Raw genomic sequence first — 24,114 nt, 5'->3', positions numbered from 1 at the left:
TTGCGACTGTACTAGACGCCAGTGTATGCTACCGACTGCGCCATACATCGCAAAAACAAGTGTTGTGCGTTGCCTGCAGAAGCGTTATCGATAAAAACACACGATATTCGGGGCGGTAGTGTCATTTGTTGTTCGTAAAATATTAATCGTCAGTATATTTATTTTAGCTTTAACATTGATATGTAGTTGGACCTATATTTCTTCCCCTTTGGAAACCAATTAAAATATTTGTATTCTTATAATAGCTTTACGTATATATTTAATTTCCAATTTAGTTTGGTTAAAATTACTTGATAATAATTTATGTCTTACTTGCTTAACCAAATAGTATGTAAAGTCATTACATAGTGTTATATAATTTTGAAATCGTATAAAAAACAAGTGAATTTAGGTAGTTTATTATATTATACAAACAAGGGTGACCTTTGTTATCATTTGTTAATTCACTAAAAATATTTGTAAAATTATATATACTTAATTAATGGTGTTTATATCATCATAGGAGAACAAAACACATTATCGATAAATTTGTTGAGTTGTAATACGCTGCATTACTTCGTTACATATGTCTGGTGCGGGAAGGAGCAAGAAATATACGTTGTATAGCTTCCACGTTATATGTCGCGGTCTGCAGCGATGCGTGGCGTCTAGTACTGATCAGTAGTCTCTAGTGCTATTGGCCGATACCTAACTGTGCACGACACCCTACAGATACCCTTATACAATAAATAAGAGATTGTATTTTGTGACACAGACAGAAACCCCTCATGGAGCTCATTTTGTTTACGTACCACTTAAAGTTTAACCTTGCCTCTCTCTCTCTCTCACATAACTATTATACACCTTTCCGTAGCCCACGAGCGGATTCGGCACAGGCCTCCTAAAGAGTATATTCGACAAAATAACCCCTTCGGTAAGGAATTTAACACATCTTTTATATCTTTTATTTATTTAATTTTTTTTTAATCATCTTAACACGTTTTGTTTAGACTAAGACAGTTTTAATTTTTGGAGTGTTTTATTTTCATTATTAGTTGTCTTTATTTTGTCTTTACACAGTGTGCTCGTATTTTAATAGCATCGTTATATACGTATTTACTGACGTAGTCAAATATAATCCATACATCAGACGATATTTTCTTTGAGTATGCTTATGTACATAATATAACCGTAGTACGAATCCAATAACCTATAGTAGAAGAAATATTACATGTTAGCTAATGTTTATCTAATGCATATATTATATCTATACTCGTTATAATATGAGTTTCCATGTTTAGTATTTTTAATATTCACACCATAGCCAATAGTTTGGTTGATAAACGATTAGCACTTTGATAAAGATTTAGTGAAAACACTTTCTGAGCAGGTGTTTGATTTACATTACCTTTTGGCATACACAGCGGCAGGTTAACATTCAACAAAATATTTTATGGCCTCTATAACTATGTATTCTTTACACTGAAATCTAAAAATCGTGTACACGCATCAATACAATATTATATAATGTATACATTACTAAAAAACGCAAAATTGTTCAATTGCTAGCACTAAGTCAAGACTCGAGTGTTGGGAGCAAGGGATCGCTTTTACGAAAGGCATCTTTTATTTTCACTTCGGCTTCACGTCCCGGCTTCTCTTGCTCTACATTTATACTGCCTTCAAATCTTTAAATATACCTTTCTATTATTTGTATAAAGTTTCTATTTTATGGTTATTTTCTCGTCAGCTTATATGATTATTTCGTGCTTCAGCGGTTAATCTTGGTATAAAACGTAACGCCATTCAGCACATATCGACCGCCATATCCATATGCGCATTGGTAGCAAACGATGTCTAAACAATGAGTATTTATTGAAATATTGAATGACCGTGTGGTACTATCAGCAATCGGGGATACCGGCCATCGAAATCACTAAAGAGGCAGCAGTGGAGACCAATAGCGAAGACGAGGAGGCGACGCGCCGCCGCCCGCAGGTCTGCGATCTCTCTATGTCATCGATGTGCTCTTCATGTGCTAGCACTGTTCACTTTGCTCTCTTCTCTTTCAATATTATGCGGAGTTCCCAATCACAAGTTTTCACTTTTCGTTCTTCTATGTTGTTATCTTCACGTCCTCGATGTTCGACACACTACACAGGTCACGTCCGACACACGCAGGTTCCGACACGTAACTGTAACCACTGCCCGGCAGATAGGACGAACGTCCCCACAGAGCACTCGATACAAAATCATGACATCCGAGCATGCGCAGCGTGTTTGTATGGTTATTTCTGCATGTTGTCTTGGCTTCGACTCGTTCTCAATTATCCTTTTACACTCCTTTTACTACGTCTCTGTCTATACATGGATTAAATGGTGTATACACAAGATTATAAAATTCAAGAATAAAGCAAAAATATCATAAATTAGTGCGCAAGCCACGCAGAGGTACAACTCAAAGATATCTATGCTATGGACGATGTGGTTAAAAAAACTCAGTGAGTGCTGCACGCTAGCTTTCGTTGTGCATGGGGATTGGATAGACTTTCAGCGGAATGTTATATCTTAATACGAAGGTAAAGTATTGATTATTGCTTATGATCGCATACGCCAAAAGAAATCATATGGCTGTAAGCTTGATAAATTGCTGTGGGCTTCGTTATGGAAAATCTAACCTTATTAATGTGTTGGTACGTACGGACGTCAGCAGCAGCCGTCCCAACCTGCACAAGCGTCGCAGCCGCCTTCGGCGCAGCAGTTCCCGAGTACACCAGCCTACCATGGCACGCAGCAACCCCCCTTTCAACAGGGCGGCCAGTTCCCAAGTAACCAGCCGACCCAGTACCCCAGCCAGATCCAGCCGTATCAGAACCCTCCGCCCAGAAATCATCACGAAAGAGGACGCCCCCCTAATCCTCACCAGGTTTATTTCTGTTTCTTATCTTTATCTTAATACCTACCCATATACTTTTTGCATTAAATACCTATTGCAATATTTTCTATTCTGACGTTTTTTTTTTTGATTCGTATTTATGAACTTACCCAAGTTTCATTGGTTTTTTTTTTCATTATGAGATTTAACGTACCAATACTATATTTCGAAAAAATTAAATTACCTATATGTTTTTACTAAATTGAAAATTCCGTATAATCATTACCTTTTCTTATAACAGCAGCAAATGCAGCAAGGGCAACATGGCCCAATAGTTTCCTATGGCACACGAGGCGGTGCCCCGATGGGTCCCAGAGGCCCTGGCCCAGGCCAACGCCCTCAAGCGGCTAAGAGATGTCGCTATTTCGTGGCGCTATTTGACTACGATCCAGCAACGATGAGCCCTAACCCTGAGAGTTGTGAAGAAGAACTGCCTTTTAGTGAAGGAGACTTCATAAAGGTAACTGCAATAAGATAACTCTCAATTTTCTTTAGGGTAGTTTTGATTGTGTAAATTATCCAAGGGTTATTTCGAGGCCATTGCAAATAGGCCAAAATTTTCTTATACTTTAGCAGTATAGCGACTAATAGTGAATTTGACACCCCAGAGGCATGGCGTCAGCACAGCTTTTTTTTTAATTCAGATGTTTGAATCTGAAATGTAGGTGTTCGGTACTGATTGTATATCAATCCCAGAAGTAACAACGGCGTCTAAGCATTATGTGGTGGAGAAGTGACGAAGGAAAAGATTTCACAATTCACAACTCACAGGAGTATTTATTCCTTTTGCCGTGTAGACCCTTGGGCCATGAAGTCGCAGTAAAATATTTATCCGAATTATTTCACAGCAGCTAATTACCTTGAGTGAAAAACATGTTAGCTCATTTCTTGTGCAAAGGCTCAGCCAGTATTTATGCCACCATTCCAAGTGGGCATGATTTAAATGTATTGTTATTAGGATAAGTTAGCTTAAGCTTCTTATTGTATTATTTCTCAATAAAAAGGAAATCTTAGACCATTCGGCTTTTTGTTGCAGGTATGGGGTGACAAGGACGCTGACGGCTTCTACTGGGGAGAGAGCCGCGGTCGTCGAGGCTACGTGCCCCACAACATGGTCATCGAGGTGTCGGAGCAAGAAGCACTAGGGCAGGTGGCCACGAAACCCCGCGACAGGTGGTCGGAAGCTCACAATCAGCCTTTGCGAAGAATGGTCGCTCTTTATGACTACGATCCGCAGGAGCTGAGTCCTAATGTCGATGCTGATGTACGTGAGCATGCCTCGTTGGTTAGTCAGCCATTGGTTAGTCTATGTAGCTTCAGACATAAGGTCCTCGGTTTTAGTCCTAGGTCACGCTATGAAATATTGAGATTTCCTTCTAAGAAATACTCTGTAACACCTCTTACTCTTAGAGATAATGTTAAACCCTCGGCCTCGGTTATTATTATTATTAACATCCAATAGTGATCGTTGCAGAGCACCTCTAATTTGGGTTGGGTGACTTGCGGTGATAATACCGCAAGTCACCCAAATTAGAGGAGGAGGTAATGGTTGACCTAAAAAACAACGACAACAAAACACTTTATTGCATGTCCTGTATAGAAGGAGGCCTGACCTTGGACCATTCAAATCGGCTATTATTGATGAAACAAAGAACACAGACCATATACATGACGCTGTATTAATGTATTAAGCATAGGTGTTCTTAGTAATAATTATCGTACATTTCCAATAAACCTCAAGTTTGGTGGAAAAGTCTTTAACTGAATTCTAATGATGTTTTTATTGATGTACTTTGTAAATTTTACAATTATTTACACTAACTAAATACAATAAAATTTTAATTACTAGTAACTAACCTAACCTAAACTTATTATAAAAATAAAACAAAAGGAAAAATAAAATTCTTTCTACAGACTTAGGCGTCGTAAAATTCATCCGAATCGATGATCATTGGTAAAGTGCTGATCATCAATGATCATCATTTCTAATTATTTATTTCCTTATTAACATAACAATATATCCCTTACCTATATCTGTACTACTCAAAGTACAGATGTTGGTAGGAGGTTTGTGATAAAAAAACCTAATCGCAGAAATGAAGATCAATGATTAATATAACGAATATTACCATTTTATAGGTGGAGCTGAGTTTTCATACGGGGCAAATTATCCATGTGTATGGAGACATGGACGACGACGGCTTCTTCATGGCAGAGATTGACGGCGTGAAGGGACTGGTGCCGAGTAACTTCCTCGCGGATGCTACGACTACCTCCGACTACGTACCACAAATTCCCCCAGGTTAGACGTTTCAATGAAAATTACTTCTTATACTCGGACAATTGAGGATCCATGGAATCTTTAAATTAAAAATAGGTGGCAAACCTATTCGCTATTCACTTAAAAATACAATATACTTCTAATGGCCTCCACACTCGTTGGCTACGTGGCTTTGAATCATGAGTCTGGGTTAAGGTTTTAAATTCACTTGTCTCGAGAGCATAATCTAATAAAGTAAACCTTTACAGAGACAAACATTATCACTCTAAGTCTGCCAACTCGTATTTGAATAGTGTAGTGGGCTACTTTAAAGAAAGAGGCGAGATTTTTTAGTGGGCTGTTCAAATAGGCTGACGGTGATAATTATTTACATAGGCGTTGGAGTAGTGGGTGGGAGACCAGCGGTCACTGGAGCAAATCCAGGAGGTCAAGGCCGCGGCCGAGGGCCACCCCCTGGCCCTGGCGCACGAGGCCCGCCCCCACCCCCTCGCGACAACGTCGCTCCAGCTCCCAGGAATCACCTCCGAAAAACAGGTAATATTGCCAATACGACTTTTGTGTAATGTACTGTGTAGAGCCGCGAACGGCTTTTCAATATTCGCTGTCATAGTTACTTTCCCTGTTAGTAAAAAAAAATATATAAATCCGTTTAGGTAAGTCCAGCTGACGATCAGGATTAATTCTGATCACTAAGAGCTTTGAGTGTTTCATGTTTGCACCTTGGACTTGCTGTGTGACTACTGAAAGACGCTCGCTATTTTGCTCTGGTAACTTCTGTCATCTTTTCTGTACACGGTCTTACGATTGCTACGGGACTCGCTTTGCGAGGTTTAATGAACTTTACAATAAAATAAGTGCTACAAACTCGTAATAAATGGTTTAAGTGTACTACTAACATTCGAGACTTTGCTCCATGTTGAATTAACAAAGTTATCCTAAACGTAACGAATGGAATTGTAACGCGAGTCCGGTTGCAATCCACGGAGCACAAAGACTCTTGGTGTACACTATGCTGATAACACTATCTTGGATTACACAGTCACAGACATCGAAGTCCCACACGCGTAACCTTGAAGATACAACGAAACACGAAAGTCAAATAACTGAACTCCTTTTTAACGTTTCAGCAATACTTTGGTCTTTAAGGGCAACTTTATTTTATTTTCGTCTGCATTTATCTTTCTGACTGTCCTTTCTGTTTTTGTTTTATCACAACTTCCCTATTGTTTCACCGCGACAGCCGTTAGCTCGCGCTGGTAGGCTGGTCTAATACACGCAACATAGCTTTGCACAGAGTCCACGATGTGTGTGAGGTGTGATCCAAGATTCAAGTGGTTGTCTGTGGTCACTATATATGTTGTGTGTATTGTCTGTTTGCTAGATGCCTGCCCTCTTCCCCCTTCTCAGTTAGACCACAACACATGCGCCAGTAATCCAGAACAGGCGAATTCTCAGGTAAAAATGTTACCGTTTATACCGTTTGACCCCACGGCAATACTTTCAGATTATGCAAGGCTAGTCGTTTTCTTTAGTTCGTCTACCACTTCATATTTTTAGATTTGTTTCCACTATTATGATTTTTCTCTTTTGTTTTCTTCTCTTTTATTACATTACTTTTCATCAACGCCCAGTGTATAGCGAAAGGGCGTATCGTCCTAATACATAATGTAATCGGTCCAAAGAACGGTTGGACGAGTCATCGAGATTTTACACATTAGATATCATGTCATACTGGACCATATCATACAGAACTAGTACAAAACAACACTGGCGTATACTTCACGTATCTACATCAGATATACCATTACCCATTCACCGTAAAGTCGATAACGTCTCTGAAGCCTGTGAATGTGGTCCATTGCTAGACGATTACGTTTACGTAAAACCATTTACATGAAAATTGTTACGACAATTTATATCTAGATATATAATACTTCGTAGCTTTCAACACTTGCATTTATTTTATAAATTGCGTAATCGTTTAGTTTAACAGAACAATTTTTCTTTGTAATAAGTATTTAATGTTTTTTCGCGGCATGAACTCTTGGAATATGGCATACGATTTCATTTCAGTATGAATCGTAGAAAACGTGTTAATATTCTTTCAGCATTTGTGTATTTATTAATTTGTTTTTGTATATAACTTTGCTTTGGTGTATGGCAATGCATGATTATTACAGCAGTTTACATTGTATTTCGCAAATATTCTTAGTTTATGCATGTTATACGTACATAATTTAAATTCAATAATTAATAATTAATGACTGAAGCAACCCTTTCAATTAGTTAAGAACTAAGTAAATTCAGAGTTTTTATTGTAAAACGATTTTTATATACCTAGATTAGAGAAACCGAACTTATTAACAAATAAAGTACAAGTTCTCAGGTTTGATGTAATTTGCCCATTTACCCATTTACATGTAGAGAATATAATAATGATATAAAGTAGCGAATCAAATAAATTCGCTAGGTTACATAGAACTATATCAAACCAAGATATCATAAACGTTGACGCTAGTTTCATACGATAGCATACTTTACTCGTAAGTCACGCAAAACTTCTAGGCCGCTCTGAACACAAGGTATATGCCTGCATATCGTACAAAAACTGTGGGTATGAGCAGTGTGAACAGCCAAATTACTCATCAATTCTCTTTCTACAGACGCTAACGCTTGGAATACTAAAAATTGTATGGAAATGACATTCGTTATCGATAATTCGCGTCACCAACCTATTAATTGGATATGTAATTTATATATTAGTACATATATTTCTTTTTAGTTTTCAAAGCGTTAACGTTTGTAGAAATAGAATTGATGTGTAATTTGGCGACAGGCCCAAGTATACTAACCTGTGCAGTTCGGCGAACTGTAACTTCAGAGTGAAGTGGAAGTTCGGCGCGGACTGTACCGTCGTACACGTCGCGGGCTCTCGCCAGCCGGTGGCCGCTAAGCGTGTGTTTCGATGTGTGAGCAGCAGGCGAGGGCGAGAGGCGTGGTGAGCGCGCCGCAGACGAGCAGCGCGCGCACGAGCGCTGGTAACGCCAGCACGCCCACGGTCGCGCAGTCGCCCGGCACCGCGCCCACGCTGCCCATGCCGCCCGTGGGCACCACCACGGCCGTGAGCACGTCGCCCGCGCGTCGCGGTGGACCGGCCGTGGTGCCCGCGCCCACCGCGCAGCCGCCCGCGACGCAACCGCAGCAGCCACCCACGTCGCAGCCCAACCTCATGCAGAAGTTCACCGAGATGACGGCGCCCGGGGGTGACATCCTAAGCAAGGGCAAGGAGCTCATCTTCATGAAGTTCGGCCTCGGCGGCAAATAATGTCGGCACGGCCTCTAGGGCCTTCATCCTCGTGTGAGTGAATGCGACCTCTTCGTGTCCCTACGCCTGAGCGCAGGGTTCTGATGCTGTTTCTCTGTCGGCTGTTTCATTTGGCCGAGTTGTGTATTGAATTTTTCTACTCTAGGCCCATTCGATTTACTTGTAACCGTAAGTCTTGTAAATAATTAAAAATTAAAAAGATTCAATAAACGCACAGTTTAGCGAATATTCAAATATTTAGTGGTCTCGATAGTACGCACGGTTGACGGTAAACACCCAAATGGTTATAGTTATGTGTAATGTTTTCTATCTTCCAAACCTGTGCCCTTCGGCCGGGTTAGTTTGTAAGTGTCCGTCGGCCATGTTGTAGAGGACCATCACAGTCAACCTCAGTCTGTAGAGGTGCATCATTCAAAACTGCTTAAGATGGTCCTGCACAATAGTCGGCATCGTATTTATTTCATGTATAACTACGTATTCTCCTTATTTATATGCACTCTGACTGTTACTTCCAATAGGTTAGATTGCGAACGTTTTTATACGTTGTTGATCGCTAGATATCAGTTTCCTTATCAGATAAAATAAACGAATCTAGTCTCGCAACATAAGTGGTCATGTTTTATAATGGCGTAGGTACTAACGACACACGGTAAATCACCGAGTGGTCATTTGTGGTCACTTGGTTGAACCTGCAACCGTCCCTACAGAACTGTTTCGTAGTACGAGAATGCATATCAAGCAAGCATAAATTGTTTTGGAGTATCAAACCGACTGTCATGCAGTTTTCCCGTCATTCGTAATCCGTCTCACGTTCTCTTTGCGACAGTATACTTAATTTTGCTCGCCTGGTTTTCTCCTACAATTCGTAAAGAATTAGTTCTTCTGTCGGGCGTAGTGGATATGAAGGCTTCTTGAATATGCAGTCTTCTACTAAGGATTCTGTATCCAATTATACCCGAAATCGACTTGGCAATAATCATGCGGAAGTGTGAGTGATCATAAAATAATTACATGTTTCAAATATTTATAATAATGTTGAATATTGACTTGCAAATTTTACATATATTTTAAAATAATAAAAAAATCTTAACGAATGTTACATTCTATTCAATGTTCTTGATATGATAAGTTCTGTTAATAACAATAATATTAATTAATTATTTTATAGATGGGTGTAGGTACGGATTTACGTACTTGAGTAACTAATGTACCTATCTAACCTGAGTATCTGACATACCTGCCTGAGCTTTTGGTTTAAGTTTTAAGTTAATGTTACGTGAATGTTTTTTTGGCGGAATTCTATTCTTGATCTGTGTTAACCATAGAAAATACAAGATATGGTTGTTTAGGGTAGTGAAGAAAAAGAGGATACCTACTCTGAAATTGCGAATATCTAGTATCGACTAAACCATCCAGGCAGTCTAAATTTCAGTGTGGAAAAATTATTTAAGACATCATTTATTTTTCTTTCTAACTTATTATGGATAGTGTTATAGCGCCAATGCAGTGGTTTGCACAAGAGTGGGCACTATACGTACAAAATGTACAAAATGGAAAATTCCTTTTCCAATACAGATTCGCAATGACTCAGGGAAGCCAGCGCATTTATGCATCTACGAAAAGCACGCTACTGTCTTAATGGGACCTCTACGGCTTCATCGTTACCTTTACTACGGTGTTGAATTTGCAAATGTTACCTACACAGAGTTTCACAGAGATATACAGAGTTACACAGAGTTTCACAGACTATCAAACAGAGTTGGACTATACCAGAACTTGTATAGTAGTGGAACATTCTCAATCTAAGAATTTTCCATATTATGTGCATTATGGTTATTTATGAAGTCATTGCGCCAATATGACGACCGAGTGGAAACCAAGGCAAGAATTAAATGGCGCCATGAGTTTACGTACATCAGGGCACTCATACGAGCGAATCCTATTGAAGTTTTCAATACATTTATAACTAAAATATTTTGAAACATATTGACGTTATACGATGCGTGGAATAAAAAATAATTTTGCTCAGATCGCTTTCATTTAATCAGTCTATACGCTTAATAATATTGCATAATTCGTAATAATGCACAATATAATTTATTGATAGTCTAGGGGTCACTTGACTGAAACGCAGATAGTATCAGTTCAAGGTAGGTACATTCAGTTTTCAGTAAAAAAGTAGCAGTTTCAACATCTTGCGACTTTAAAATAATGTTAAATATTTCGCGGTCTCTGTTATCTTCCGCTAAATAAAATAAATTACAAGGCCATAAATGTATCGAGCCACTAAAAGACTGCATGAATGAGAGTTGTATTATTTGAAAAATTTCATATAACTTTATATTTATCGTATAAATTTAAAGCATAACTAATCACATTGTCTATCATTACTAATCGATTTGAAATTCGAGAACCGACACTAACTCTTAAACTTTTACGATGCCCATTTATCCAATAATCAATGGACATGTCCCAAAATGGGCCTTTATTATTTATAATTTACAAGCAGGTCGATAGTATTTTTTACGGATAGAAGATACAAATTGCTGTTGAGAAAATAATTTTCAGAATTTTTAGGACCCGCATTAATTAGGTAAATATTTTTTTGTTTCACTCCCTTGTCCAAATTAAACATGGACAATACAGTAAAAGTGTTCAAAACAGCCAATAAAACTGTCAATGTCATGTAATAAGGACACAAGTTAAAATGAAACATTAAATCGTAGACAGTGAAGCATTAAACGAAAAAAATCCTTAAATTGCTTTAAAAACGCCGAACGCTAATACGCGAAGATCACTGAAAATCTGTCAGGGTGTGATTTACAAACATGCTGCCATGATAAAAATTCTTAATGTTGTCAACTAATGAAAAAAATACAATATTTAATTAATTTAAAAAAAATGCAGGATTCAATTTTTTTTTATTTTGGGTTTTAAGCCCTCTATTTTATGTTCTTTTAAGATAAAAATAATTTGTTCTGCTAAGTTGACACTCGGAATAAAGACCCAGCCTCCATACAAAATTGGGACATGTCCTTTCCAAAAAAATCGATTATTATTGATAGTATTTTAACCACTCCTTTCAAAATACCCATTGCTTTGTTTTTTTATACAAAATTATCTTAACCATCTCTTTCATTAGGGATATTATAGTATCTATTTATCTAATCAAAGTAGTTTCTACTTAGTAGTAAGTTGAAATGGAAGTAAAACCTAGCTTAATTTTAGACTACCTTATAGGTAATATCGGTTGTTTCACATCATGAAATCTGCATAAGCATCTAGATAAGCTTGCTCTTCCTAAACAGGTGTTAGAGAAATACTGTACTTTGTCTTTAATAGAGAAAAGTTCTATTTTTCCCTTCGTCCGCATAAAATTTCTAAACTACAAAACTGACAACCTTGAAATAGTAACGGGAGAATCATTAACATACTTCCTTTCTAACAAAAAAAGATTAAATAAAACTACGCCTTTGATAAATTAATAGACATTTTGACTTTTATACTATCTCCTTATATTTAGTTTTATAATTACTCGTAAGTATTGATTAGTGTTGATACCCTAAGGCTACTATGCACAATTTTGAAAAGATCAATTACATCGTACATTCAGCAGGTATAATAGATTAATTTTCGTGTAACACGTTAATTTTAAGGTATCAACTTAGTTACTTCATACCAATTAGCATTAACCTCTTCCGATTAAATACTTTACAAGTTCATCAATTATTTAAATATTGCCCGCGTTACAGTTTCAAAGTTCATAATTTCATATTTAAGAAAAAAAGGAGAAGAAAATTTTTCAATGACAATAATATTAGATAGATTTGAAAATAGTGCAAATACGGACCAACTGTTCTATTTTACCGTTATTCCTAAGTAACGTGTATTCTGTTTGTTTTTTTGATACTTAAGGATATGTGAAATCTATAAACAACTTAATATTTTAATTACGAAACTGGAAAACAAGTGCTGATTGATTTAGCGATTATAAGCTAAAGGGCAACAGTGGCGTAGCGATAGGGGGGCAGAGTGGGAAATTGCCCTGGGCGGCATTCGAGAGGGGCGGCGGTAAGGCATATACGTTCCACTTTCAACACAATGCATGTTAGAAAAGTCATACGTGAAAAAATACTGTACCTAGTTGTTTCATCTTAACATATCTTTAAGATATCAGTCTCTTAATAGACTTTATTTGCGTACTTGGGATTTTCGTAATTTACGGTTGATTTCTAATATCGATCAATTTATAATTTTTGTATTATTTGATTTTGATCAAAACAATTATTTTTAATTATCGTTTTGTCTAGTAATAGTATTGCTCAATCAAGTTGATTGATCGTCAGATAAGAGAAAGAATTAGAAATCAGCCGTTGAAGTTTTCAACTATCGATAGCAATGGATATCTTTGCAACGAGTGGTTTTAAGCCGCTTCTCAATCAGCTGAAAGGACTCTAAAATGCTGTGGGTGTATATTCTCTTCAAGAATCAAATTACCGTTTTGATCTCACCAATGAAATATTATTATTTATTATTAAAAGCCAAAACTTAAGATACAAACATATTTTTTAAACAATAAATAAACTACATTACAAAGAAATTGCCAAGATTAATAATCTAACACTGCAACGTTTTTGGTCCTTTCTCTAGCTGAAGCGGCAATAGATAGGCATGAAGTATTATAACATGGCGTTTGAATAAAAATAAAATACTTCTATGGCTGGTTTCACATCTCTATAATTTTGATGTATCTCCGCCACTCGCACCAACTAAACATGATTCAGCATCGGTATTGCATCGCATCTTGTATTTTGCGCCCTAACTAGTTTTATCACTGAACGGAGACACGTCAAAATAACACGAGCGTGGACCTATACTATGGTCGTTGTACATATTCGGTAAGTTTGCTTGAACTGTAGGCTATTTGAATGCTCACTTCGTACAAGGGAATCTCTATTAAGTCCTTATAATGGCTTTGTAACCAACGACATTGAATATTTAAATCTTTTCACGTATAAATAAATCCAGTTAGCTTGCTCTTAGTAATAACCATTCATATTTAACATGCTTAGTCGTGCTGTTTATTCAACAATTTGTACACGGCCGATTACGTTGCAAGCGATGCGAGCGCCTTTTTTAAGATACTTGTAAGAAAAACAAACCAAAACAAATCATTTTGTTTATCCTTACAACTGAATTGTAAAAATTATGTGAATGAATGAATTTTATACTTTTTTGTTACTATTGAATCGTTATATTATAAGACTTTTTTATGAATCATATTTGTTTTTCAGTTGTCATTCAGTTTCTATATTTGCAATATGCGTAAAAATTGCAATAACATCCTTACTAACGAAATATGGTGGACCCATGTAAATTAGATGTCCAGTAAAGTTGTTACAAAATACACAATAAATGTTAAAAACAAATCATATCAAAAATATCGCTCAGTAGTCGCACATCGCATCGCTTGCAGTACGCAGCCCTATTTATGTATGTTATTTACAACGGTTGTACATAATCGTTCCATTACGGACATTAGCTAAGCTCCTGGCTACATATCTACCTATAAATGTATGACCGAAGCCTTAGGGTAAGTTTTCAAAGTTGATGTTGGAATACCCGTTAATGTGACATTCTATGAACGACTAGAATGTGAAGTCCACACAAAATTGACATTTTGTCGAGATTTGATGAAGCTGAAAACTTATGCTAGGTGCTCTAAATATTTGAGGTTTTTCTATATTAAAATATTCTAGCGTTACGTCTAACAGCGTTCAAAGTTGTTCACTTGTTTATACATTGTTATAAATATGTACGATCTGTATCCATATCTTTTATCACATGTACCTATGTGTATGGTTATTTATACGAAATATAAATAATTATTGTATATTAATCGTGCAATCATAATTTAATATGAAGAGTTGTGTATTATACTTAATAAATTATGGCAACTATAATAAAATAAACCTTTAAAAATGTACCAAATACGCTGCGAAGAAATAAACAATACAAATGCCGCTTCTTTATTTTATGTATTTTAATGTCCACACTAGGTAAGTCATCATATTGTTATCATGAGCCTTGTATAATACAGCTATAGGTTGTGCACTGTAGCAAGGTGCGGGTGACAGTTCATTTTTATCTTGAAATTTGCCGAGATTCACGATAATAGTACGTATTATGAACGTTATACGGAAACTGTCACCCGCAACAAGCTACAGCGCACGAACCATAAATGATATAAAATTATTCTTCATAACAGGTACAAACTATTAAATAATTACGAATTAGGTTTCAATCAGTGGCTAACGAAGGGTGTAGCAATGGGGCAATTGGGGCATACGAAAGGCTTCGGCGGCAAACGCAATGATTTTATCAATTGCATTAAACAACATTTTGCACAGAAATGGCTCTTTCTAAGGTATGAAGTGGTATGTAAATTTTCAATACGATGTAACCGTTGAATAAATTACCTATTTAAAATAATAATTAAATGGGGGGGGTTTGCAACTCTACGCTCGAATTTCCCAGGCTACGCCACTGATTTCAATAATTATTTTGCTTAATCTAACAACAAAACATAACAATAAAATAAATAAATTATTCACCTACTTAATAAGTTAATTGGTGGTAATTGGTAAGTTAACTAATGGTGACTATATTATCACTGGACTCCTATTTGGGAACAATTTCTTAACCTTATTCAAAATTTACAGAAAAAATAGTAGATACCTATGAGATATATAAGTATTCGTAACTTTCGTAAGCCTATAATATGATATTATGATAGATAAATGAAGAAGAAGAAAGGCTCATCCAGATTCATTAATTGTATTCTAAAGTGACGGGTAGCAGCTACAGTGATCGTACCATCAATTTGTGTTAGAGGAAACACCTCGAGCAGGTCCCAGGACTTGTGATCATGGGTGTAGGTTTAAAGGTGAGTACCTTTCAGAATGCATTAACATTAATTCTCTCCTGCCCGGCATGTTCTTCATGCACACACTTAACAAATTATGATCTATAATTACACCACAAAACGTTATTGCACAAAATCACTAGCGCGACTAGCAGCGTGACGGCGTTCACGCTGCCTAACAAAGAACTGAAGTCAAATCATCAAATATTGTCTTATACCATTATTGTTGCAACAACTTTGTTTATGTACCTCCTTTTTATGATAATAATAGAAGACGCCTCCGCGGATCCACCCGCGTGGTTCCCGTTCCCGTAGGAATACGGGGTTAAAATATAGCCTATAGCCTTCATCGATAAATGGGCTATATAACACTGAAAGAATTTTTCAAATCGGACCAGTAGTTCCTGAGAATAGCGCGTTCAATCAAACAAACAAACAAACTCTTCAGCTTTATAATATTAGTATAGATAAATGATGAATGTTAATACCACCACAATACGTACTCGAAGGAACCCGTAACAGAATTTTAACGTTAAGAAAACATAAGATGAACATTATAATTTTGAGTAATTCAAGTCTTCATTAGCTATAATCGAAAGATTTTGATACATTGGAAGACCTTTTTGCCGTTAGTTAATTTCGTAATATTAACCGAGCTAAAAGCGTTATGAATCCATTCGTTATTTTGTATAGCTATGACCAACGATATTTGTACAACGTTACATGCCTACAAAATCAGGCGGATAATTTTGGCTAATGAAAGTAGAGACTGACATCGACTAGCTTATATAAAACAAAATGGAGGGCATGCCCAAAACAATAGTGCGAATATTTAAGTCAAGTTTGATAATTGATTTTTTTTTTAATATGTACCTATTAATGTTTTCACAGATATAAGTTTTTTTTAATAAAGATCAGTAGATATTTTTTTTTAAATTGCTGGGCGATTTCAGTCTCTACTTTCATTAGCCAAAGTCTACAGTTGTTACACTTCCTGTAACACACAATACGATATTGTACTTAGACAATATTTACGTAATATTTCTTTAAATAACTTTCTTTGTTTACTATGCGACTAAATGAAAGCTACTTTGGTGCGCCACAGTTTTGACGCGCTAGTGACATGACAGTGAGTGTCTAATAGTATAAAATCTTTGTGTATGACTATTTTCTTGTGGCACTTTCCCTTAGTTTCAAGAGTTCCCTTGAACTGAATAGTCTAGTGGGCGCTAGAAGTCTAGCCGAGGAGAAGTTAGGCACGTCGAACCACTGGTAGCTTTTCACGCTGTTCGCATCGTATGAATATTCAACACACTTCGTGTTCAGCCATCTGAAAATACAATTTAAAAATAACAGAGTTAAAACTAAGAAGTGAATTACAATTTAAACGATACTTTTACCTACTTTTCAGGTTGTAAGATTGCAATGCTCATATACTTACCTAAGAATTAGCAATGTCATATTATTAAACTCAAATTTCAACGTAAAACAATCTTAATTTAAAAATGCGAAAGGTCATTCGTCATAAAATCTCAAAAACGACTTCACGTACAAAGATGAAATTTAGCTTTTGACTACAATCTCACCTGATGGTAAGTGATGATGCAGTCTAAAACGGAAGCAGGATAATTTGTTAGGAGAGGGATTTGGTTTCAACACGGCATCGTACCGGTACGCTAAATCGCTTGGCGGTACGTCTTTGTCGGTAGGGTGGTAACTAACCGCGGCCGAAGCCTCCCACCAGACAGACCTGAACCAATCAAGAAAATCTTAATCGGACCAGCCGGGGATCGAACCCAAAACTTCCATTTTGTAAATCCACTGCGCCACGGAGTGAAAACAAAAAAAACCAACTTCAGATATACTCAACCAGCACGTCACCTAGAAGGTTTGAATTTCAAAAATCTAAAGATTTGTGCGTAACGTAAGGGAGTGGAAAGAGCGTAACGTAAGTACGAATTATAACCTTTTTCGTAACTTATTCGTATTTGAACATCGATCTCCTGGAAGAGGTCAACGTATTTGAATTTGAGGCACATTTTCTAACGATAAACAATTGGGAAGGCGACAAAAATTGTCTTTAAATTCTGTTAGTTTTGTTCCCCACCGTTGAAAGCAAAAATGTTTTCACCTTACGTTACCTACTCTTATTAACCAGTGGCATACATAAGGTTGTTAACTAGGGTAGGCACTGTTCATAAAAATTGTTCAAAGTGGGAACTTCCTCCAGTATATGTCCTCAGGGTAGGCAGTACATTTTTGCATCTACGAAGTGCGCGCCACTGGTATTAACCATTTATTCTTCCTACTTCCCACGTCACTCGTGCAGTGTGTGGTGGGCGGTTTAGAACTAGGACACATAGACAACAAGCCCTTCAACAAAAATTATCTGTGAAATGAACCAACGTGAACAACGCTTAGAAGGCTGTTACTATATCAGAAAATAACTCTGAGCACTATGCCGTCATTTCTGAGCTGTACAGTGGTGAGTACGCGAGGGAATGGAATTTCTCAGGTACAAATGATGAATTACGACTAATTATTAATGTACGGGTTTGATATAGCGTTAAAGATGGTTAACCACTTGACTCCTAAATGGACGACCGGTCGCCCATAGTATCCGTTACGTGACATGTAAATAAATATAAAGTAACTAAGGGCAATAGGCGAGCACAGTATCATGCTCCGCGCGATAGAGGAATATAAAGATTTTTTAAATGGCTCACAACGGTAGATTAAAACCGCATTCCCTGACTGTCGGCTTCTTCAACGCAGACGGGCTTTTCGATAAAATACTCGCGGGCAGCGAATGGTTAAAAATAAATTTCAAAAATCCTAGTGCCGTACTAAAATGGTGGTGCTGGAAGTCAGAACAAATGGCTTGTAGTCTAACAGTGGAAACTCATCTACTTACCCTCCCTGTACTTTGCATCCTGTGACCAAGTGGTCTTTCCTGTAACACTTGGTGCCGATCACGTTGAAGTACATGTAGCCAATGGTGGTCGACGTTTTTGTGTCAGCTCGTCGCAAACATCGTCGGAAATTGTCGTCGCAAGCGCAACTTAGTCTAAAAATACCAAAAAAAAAGGATTTTAAAACATTTTCAAAACACAGATCAAATGAAAAGAAAAAAAAACTAGCTGATTAGTAACAATTTTTGATAGTCTCGTTTTTGATGCAAGTTGGGAGGGAGGAGTTCATCAGCATCATCAAATTTCAGCTGTTTTTTGTTGTTTGATTTTTTTTAAATAAAATATTTGCCATATCTTTTAAATATGACCAATATTCCCGTTCCCCTTCAACTAGTCGATAAAGACTATATTAGGAGTGGGTACGACAATAGACCATCGGGGCGGGGATCGAACGACCACCCCTCGATGATGAGTCCGACCGCTCTTACCGATGAGCTATTGAGGCAATTAATAGTTACCTTAATTGCGTAGTACCTATGTTATGTACTTCCTAATACGCTCGGAAATTTTTATTACCTGGTAACCCTGTTAGCTATCAGGGACGAGAATTGTTGTAAATATTAAAGTTGAGCGTCTCATCAAGATGCAGTTATCCACGGTAAATTAACTTGATAGTAATCAATTGTACAAATGCTCCGGATCCCCGATTTAAACAACAATTTTTATAACACATTTGCTCGTAAAGTATTCCTAATTTTACCAAATACAGTATTGTAATGTATCTCATTACGCACATGTGCCGTAATGTAAAATAAAACGCACATGTGCTGTAATGTAATTTATACGTTAATCATCCGCCTAAAAACCAACGGTACTTTTTTAGCAAAGAGTTTTTAAGGCAGAAAGGTGCTCAACATTTTATGAATAAAATTAACTTTGTGAGGTAAACTATAATAAATAAACATTTAATTGTTTCAATTTATTAATTTTGACAATAAATGACAACCATTTATCTGTAACAGAAACACAAATAGATTAATGTACTTTATTAATAATACTGGCTGTATTTGGTGCATTTGCCGAAAAAAAAACGAACGCATTTCGCTATCTGTGCAAAATGAATTTGTTGATTTATGCATGTCATTGTCATTTTCCAATAAATCAACAAATTCATTTTCAGAAAGTGTGTTTCCTCGCAAATGTGTTATATAACGTCGTATGACATACGTGCGCTTTGATAATTACAGCCTCTGCTTTCTTACTATAGCTCTCGCCAAGGCTCGAGCTTGCAATATCGCCTCGGTTGTAATTTTATGTACTATTTAAAACGGCTCAATGCTCCTACAATATTACCCAACAGCGATAATAAAAATGTTAAGGTTCCTACCATGTGAATGATCTCCTTATCAGGAACGATAAAAATAATAGCTGCATTATTGACACACACAGTAGCAAGTCAGCTAAGTTCAGAAGGGAATTAAACTTCACCAGCAAAATGTAAGTATCTAGGCACATAGTTGCTTAATAATTTCAAAGAAAAACAAATTAAACCAATTAAATCTACGAACAAATACGTATGACATTACTATTATATTTCAATTTTTTTTAAAGTTACTAAGAATCTAGTATTACATTTTCTTAAAATGGTGAAAAATCAGGCAAATCAGATCAGAGGGTCTAGGGACATGGAAAAGCCAAACTGCACTATCTACTTTAAAATATGGTTATTATCTTTGCCTTCAACATACACAGGGACAAATTGAAATAAAAACTGACTAAGTGCGTGTCGGACCACGCACAGTGTGGGTTCCGTAGATTAAGTTAGCACTTTAATCGTTCATATTTTTAATGTTCATACTAATTTACAGCTTTGTAACAGTAACAGTCTCTGCGCTAAACCGCGGACAGACGGACGGACAGTATGTCTGTCCGTCTGTCTATAAACTATTACGGTTCCTTGTAGTCCACAAGGAACCCTTTTGTTTCGCCATGTCCGTCTGTACCGTAAAAAGGGCCTATTGTGTATAAAAATATTAGTCGATAGATTATAGAGGTCAATGCAAAGTACGAGTATTTACATAGTATTAAATCATAGTAATTAGCAGTGTTATACGGGGTACAAATTGCGTCCTTCCTCCGTAACTCATGACTCTAACAATTACGATAATTAAGTTGTTACATAATTGCGACAGCTGATTTTATTTATGACTGTCGATAAAACCCTTAATATAGCATTAATATCCCACTTAAGGTGCCGGTGCCGTGGTTCGATCCCCTTCCGTTGGAGCCTGGACTATTGTAGTAACAATAGGCCAGGCCAAGAGTCCGATCGTATCGCACCTACTCTACCGAATTCAACTTTTTAATTATTTATAAAAAAGATTAATAAGAATAATAAAAAATTGGTGTCTGATGACCAAGAGCCTAAAGTCTATCTTTATCATTAGATATGACTGAGTATTTACGACGCTTAAGAAATTGAGCGTATTCTGCAGCTGCGCCAGCCGTTTGCGAAGTGCGCGTGAGATGAGAAGCTGCCAACGTATCTACGCAGGTTGCATCTCATATTAAAGCACGCCCCATAGACTACGGTACTATAGTCATCCCGTAGGGCTTCTTGCCGTCATCCCTGAACAAACCGGGAGGTTCTAACTGCGTAGGTATAGCGGCAGTGGCCAGTGCGCGACGAACTATATCGTCGATAGAACCGTGGCGATACAAACGACCGGCGCTTGTGCTGCAACTGAGTCCTTGATGATCAAACTGATCCACGCGGCTACCACAAGGGCAGACATGAGGCTCGCAAACTTTGATTCCCAAACGTAAACATACTGTTTTGAGGAGGATAGACTTTGACACTGTTTACTAATTGTATATTAAACATACATCCAGCCGAACGTAAATCTTACTCCTTTTTGGAAGTCAGTTAAAAAATAACGCAGTCTGGGCGATCACATGCTCTTATACCATGTATGTTTATAACATCTTTCCTACCTTGTAAAATAAGAGTTGTTGGTGAGGTTGAACTTGGTCTCGCCGGCCGCTATGTACTCGGCGCAGTTGTCGTGGTCCCTGCAGCACGCGTCCGCCGCCTGCGACGGGCCGAGGTCGTCGTAGTCCTCTGCTATGTTTCCCGGACCACACCACTTTGTTCCTGAAAGTATCAATGTCTACACATTTAATAAAACCGTTTAAGAAGGTACATTAAATATTTTTTCAAAAAATCATCTATCCTTACCAATAAAAGGTAAAGTTTATGAGGTTGTAGGGGAACTCTGGATCTACGGAACGGGTTTTGAAAATTTTATCTACATAATATTACCTCGAGAATTAGATTTACGCGTGTGAAACCGCGTTTAAATCATAAATATTTTAACTGGATTTTCACACATTTATCTCAGACACGGCTTTATTTAACACGACACTAACTTGGTACCGCCTTCAAGCTGATCATAAGGCACATAGTACCTACGATGTTATTTTTCGCTTTTTAGTTTAGTAGAAAATTTTTGTGATTTTGTGAAATCGCGTGGAGTCTTCTATAGTTTTATATTATCATCATCATGATATAAAATTATAAAAGCTTCACTGCTGAGCTCGAGTCTCCTCTCAGCATAAGAGGGAACAAAAAGTCCAAGTTGCAGAGGAGACGCCCTTAACTTCTGCTTCTGGGGTTCTCAAGGCTCCCGGTGACGCCACTGACCCCAACAAGGAGTCTACGACACTAAGTACCTACACAGTCAGAATACGAAGTCCAAGAAAGTAAGTTTTGATTTTTTACCGCTTATAAGTATTTTTGTATGTGCACGAACGGATGAACAGATGAACCGATTTGATTGTGGTTTCCACAGAAAGTTCCAGGCGTGATTTTGTTTGTTTTATTAAAACAGTAATTCACAAATAAAAGTCAGTTTAGAAACGCGGTCAAGGTCAGTTCGGTCAAATAAACTGTAAATTTTAGTTAAGTACTGTAGTTTGTATAAAACCATGTTTGGAAATCTTAATTATCAACACAAATTGATTATGGCGATACACACAAGACAGGAAAGAGAATCGAAGATCACTTTATAAACGAATCATAAGCGCACGCAGTTGCAGGCGTCCGTAGTTTATAGTACCTACCAAAATATTAATTTAACCGTGAATTAGGAATGTTCTAACCGTGTACTACTAAATAAAGGAGAAGTCACACTTTTTTGGCCACGGATCCCACTAACTTCTGATTTTCTAAATAAGCAACGAGAAAATGAGTTAAAACTATTTATAGATGCTGATATCGAAGATTTATTGTGGATAAGATAGGTTTTTCCAGATGTACATTGATAGACAGCCACAAGACAGACTCGATAATTCAGAGGACAATGAAAATTTCCATTTATTTGAAACTTTTAAGAGACAAATAATTACCACCCCTAAAAACGATTTAACTCAGTAGGGACGTAAAATATTTAATCAATCACCTACCCAAAATATTGCCTTCGGTTAACCTAAAGTCTGTCCTGGATTAGCGTATAAACCAAATATGAAATCGCTTAAGACATCCTGTCTAGGGCGTCGAAGACAACAGAGAAAAAAACGGGAACACAAAGTTAAAGCAATTTCAAAATCAGCCTGACATAATTTTCTACTTATGGTACGTTTGAACATTTTTTTTATAATTAATTCTTTGTAGTTCACATAAGAATAGGGGGATCCGCAGGCCTACAAGGGATCATTGCTTGGAGGATCAAGTTACCTTCTAGCTATCTTAATCCAGCACTGATTAAAGTAGAGAGCTCGATAAAGCCTAGAGAGATCTATCCAGTGTCCTGGTCAATTTGAATATTGTTTTATTCACTAATGAATTTTAGAAGCTAATGATTTTCAGTTTTTGATAATAATTAGTGGCCGTTAATTTTTAAATACAAAAGAAATGCTCTTTAAAAATCATTTAGAATGATACAGGGTGTGATGCGACATCGAAACCCGTTCACCAAGTAGGTACACCGTTGCTTAGCAGCCACTCACAAATAGATGATACAAACGTGTTTCTGTTTTGCTGTCGCTTCTTCACTTCGACCGTCTTTTTAATGGTCTAAGCTTCTTCAGGTTCACCACTAAAACCAAAGTCAGTAAATAACTTTTCGCTTAAGCAACTTTTAATTCCCAAAATTAAATTCAACATATATTGACCTGGATAAATCAAGCTGAACCTAAGTCTTGCCAAATCTTCAGGAGTTAAATCGTCGACATCTAAATCTAGTGCATTATCTTCAAATAACCTTGTGTTAATGTCGTTGAATATCCAACCTTGACTTTTATGGCACACACTAATTATAAATAACACTAAAATAGAATTAAAATACATTTTAATTGTACTGAATGATGGCTTCTACTAACAATGTTACTATGTAATGTTTTTATCAATAGTCTTTCTTTATATACCTACGCATTCAGTGTTCTAAGGTTGCGCCCCTTAGACAGCGGACGCTGAAGCGTATTATCTATTCATGTTTTAGTTATTTGTTTTAGTTAAAAGTAAACAAATGTTTTACTCCCCGTGACCCAGATTTTCTATCAAAATTAATATTTCATTATTCATGATTAGGTATGATTTGATTTATCTATTATCAATTTTATCTATATCCGATTAACAAAGATACGACGTAGGTAAACAATATCATGTCTTAAAGTTCGTTATTTTCATCATTAATTCATCATCAATTTCAGCTGATGGACGTTTTTGGATATAAGCCTCACATTTTTAAGCCATGCATC

General features: G+C 36.9%; 2 protein-coding genes across 14 annotated transcripts in view; one reads left to right on the top strand and one right to left on the bottom strand.

Moving 5' to 3' along the window:
- The window catches only part of LOC112051556 (RIMS-binding protein 2), a 52,197-nt gene extending 37,645 nt beyond the window's left edge, over positions 1–14,552 (top strand). For 5 of the 13 annotated variants that reach the window (XM_052882812.1, XM_052882811.1, XM_052882810.1 and 2 more), the window contains 9 exons: positions 854–913; positions 1,888–1,977; positions 2,693–2,905; positions 3,156–3,374; positions 3,951–4,199; positions 5,054–5,216; positions 5,571–5,729; positions 6,577–6,650; positions 8,173–14,552. In XM_052882812.1, the coding sequence (XP_052738772.1) occupies positions 854–913; positions 1,888–1,977; positions 2,693–2,905; positions 3,156–3,374; positions 3,951–4,199; positions 5,054–5,216; positions 5,571–5,729; positions 6,577–6,650; positions 8,173–8,520 (1,575 nt within the window). In that variant the 3' untranslated portion in view covers positions 8,521–14,552. Of the gene's footprint in view, positions 1–853; positions 914–1,887; positions 1,978–2,689; positions 2,906–3,155; positions 3,375–3,950; positions 4,200–5,053; positions 5,217–5,570; positions 5,730–6,576; positions 6,651–8,172 lie in introns of all 13 variants that reach the window. The other 8 variants (XM_052882813.1, XM_052882814.1, XM_052882815.1 and 5 more) reach the window with 8 other exon arrangements.
- LOC112051566 (phospholipase A2-like) lies at positions 14,551–23,704 on the bottom strand. Its single transcript, XM_024090272.2, has 4 exons — positions 23,530–23,704; positions 21,352–21,511; positions 18,360–18,512; positions 14,551–16,775 (listed from the first exon to the last, which is right to left on the bottom strand). The coding sequence occupies exons 1-4, from the start codon at positions 23,702–23,704 to the stop codon at positions 16,610–16,612; spliced, it is 654 nt and encodes a 217-aa protein (XP_023946040.2). The 3' UTR covers positions 14,551–16,609.
- Positions 23,705–24,114: the final 410 nt, after the last annotated feature.

This window comes from Bicyclus anynana, chromosome 8 (genome assembly GCF_947172395.1).
Source record: "Bicyclus anynana chromosome 8, ilBicAnyn1.1, whole genome shotgun sequence".
NCBI classification, from domain to species: domain Eukaryota; kingdom Metazoa; phylum Arthropoda; class Insecta; order Lepidoptera; family Nymphalidae; genus Bicyclus; species Bicyclus anynana.
Note: the sequence above shows the minus strand (reverse complement) of the source record. Positions and strands in the feature narration are given on the sequence as shown.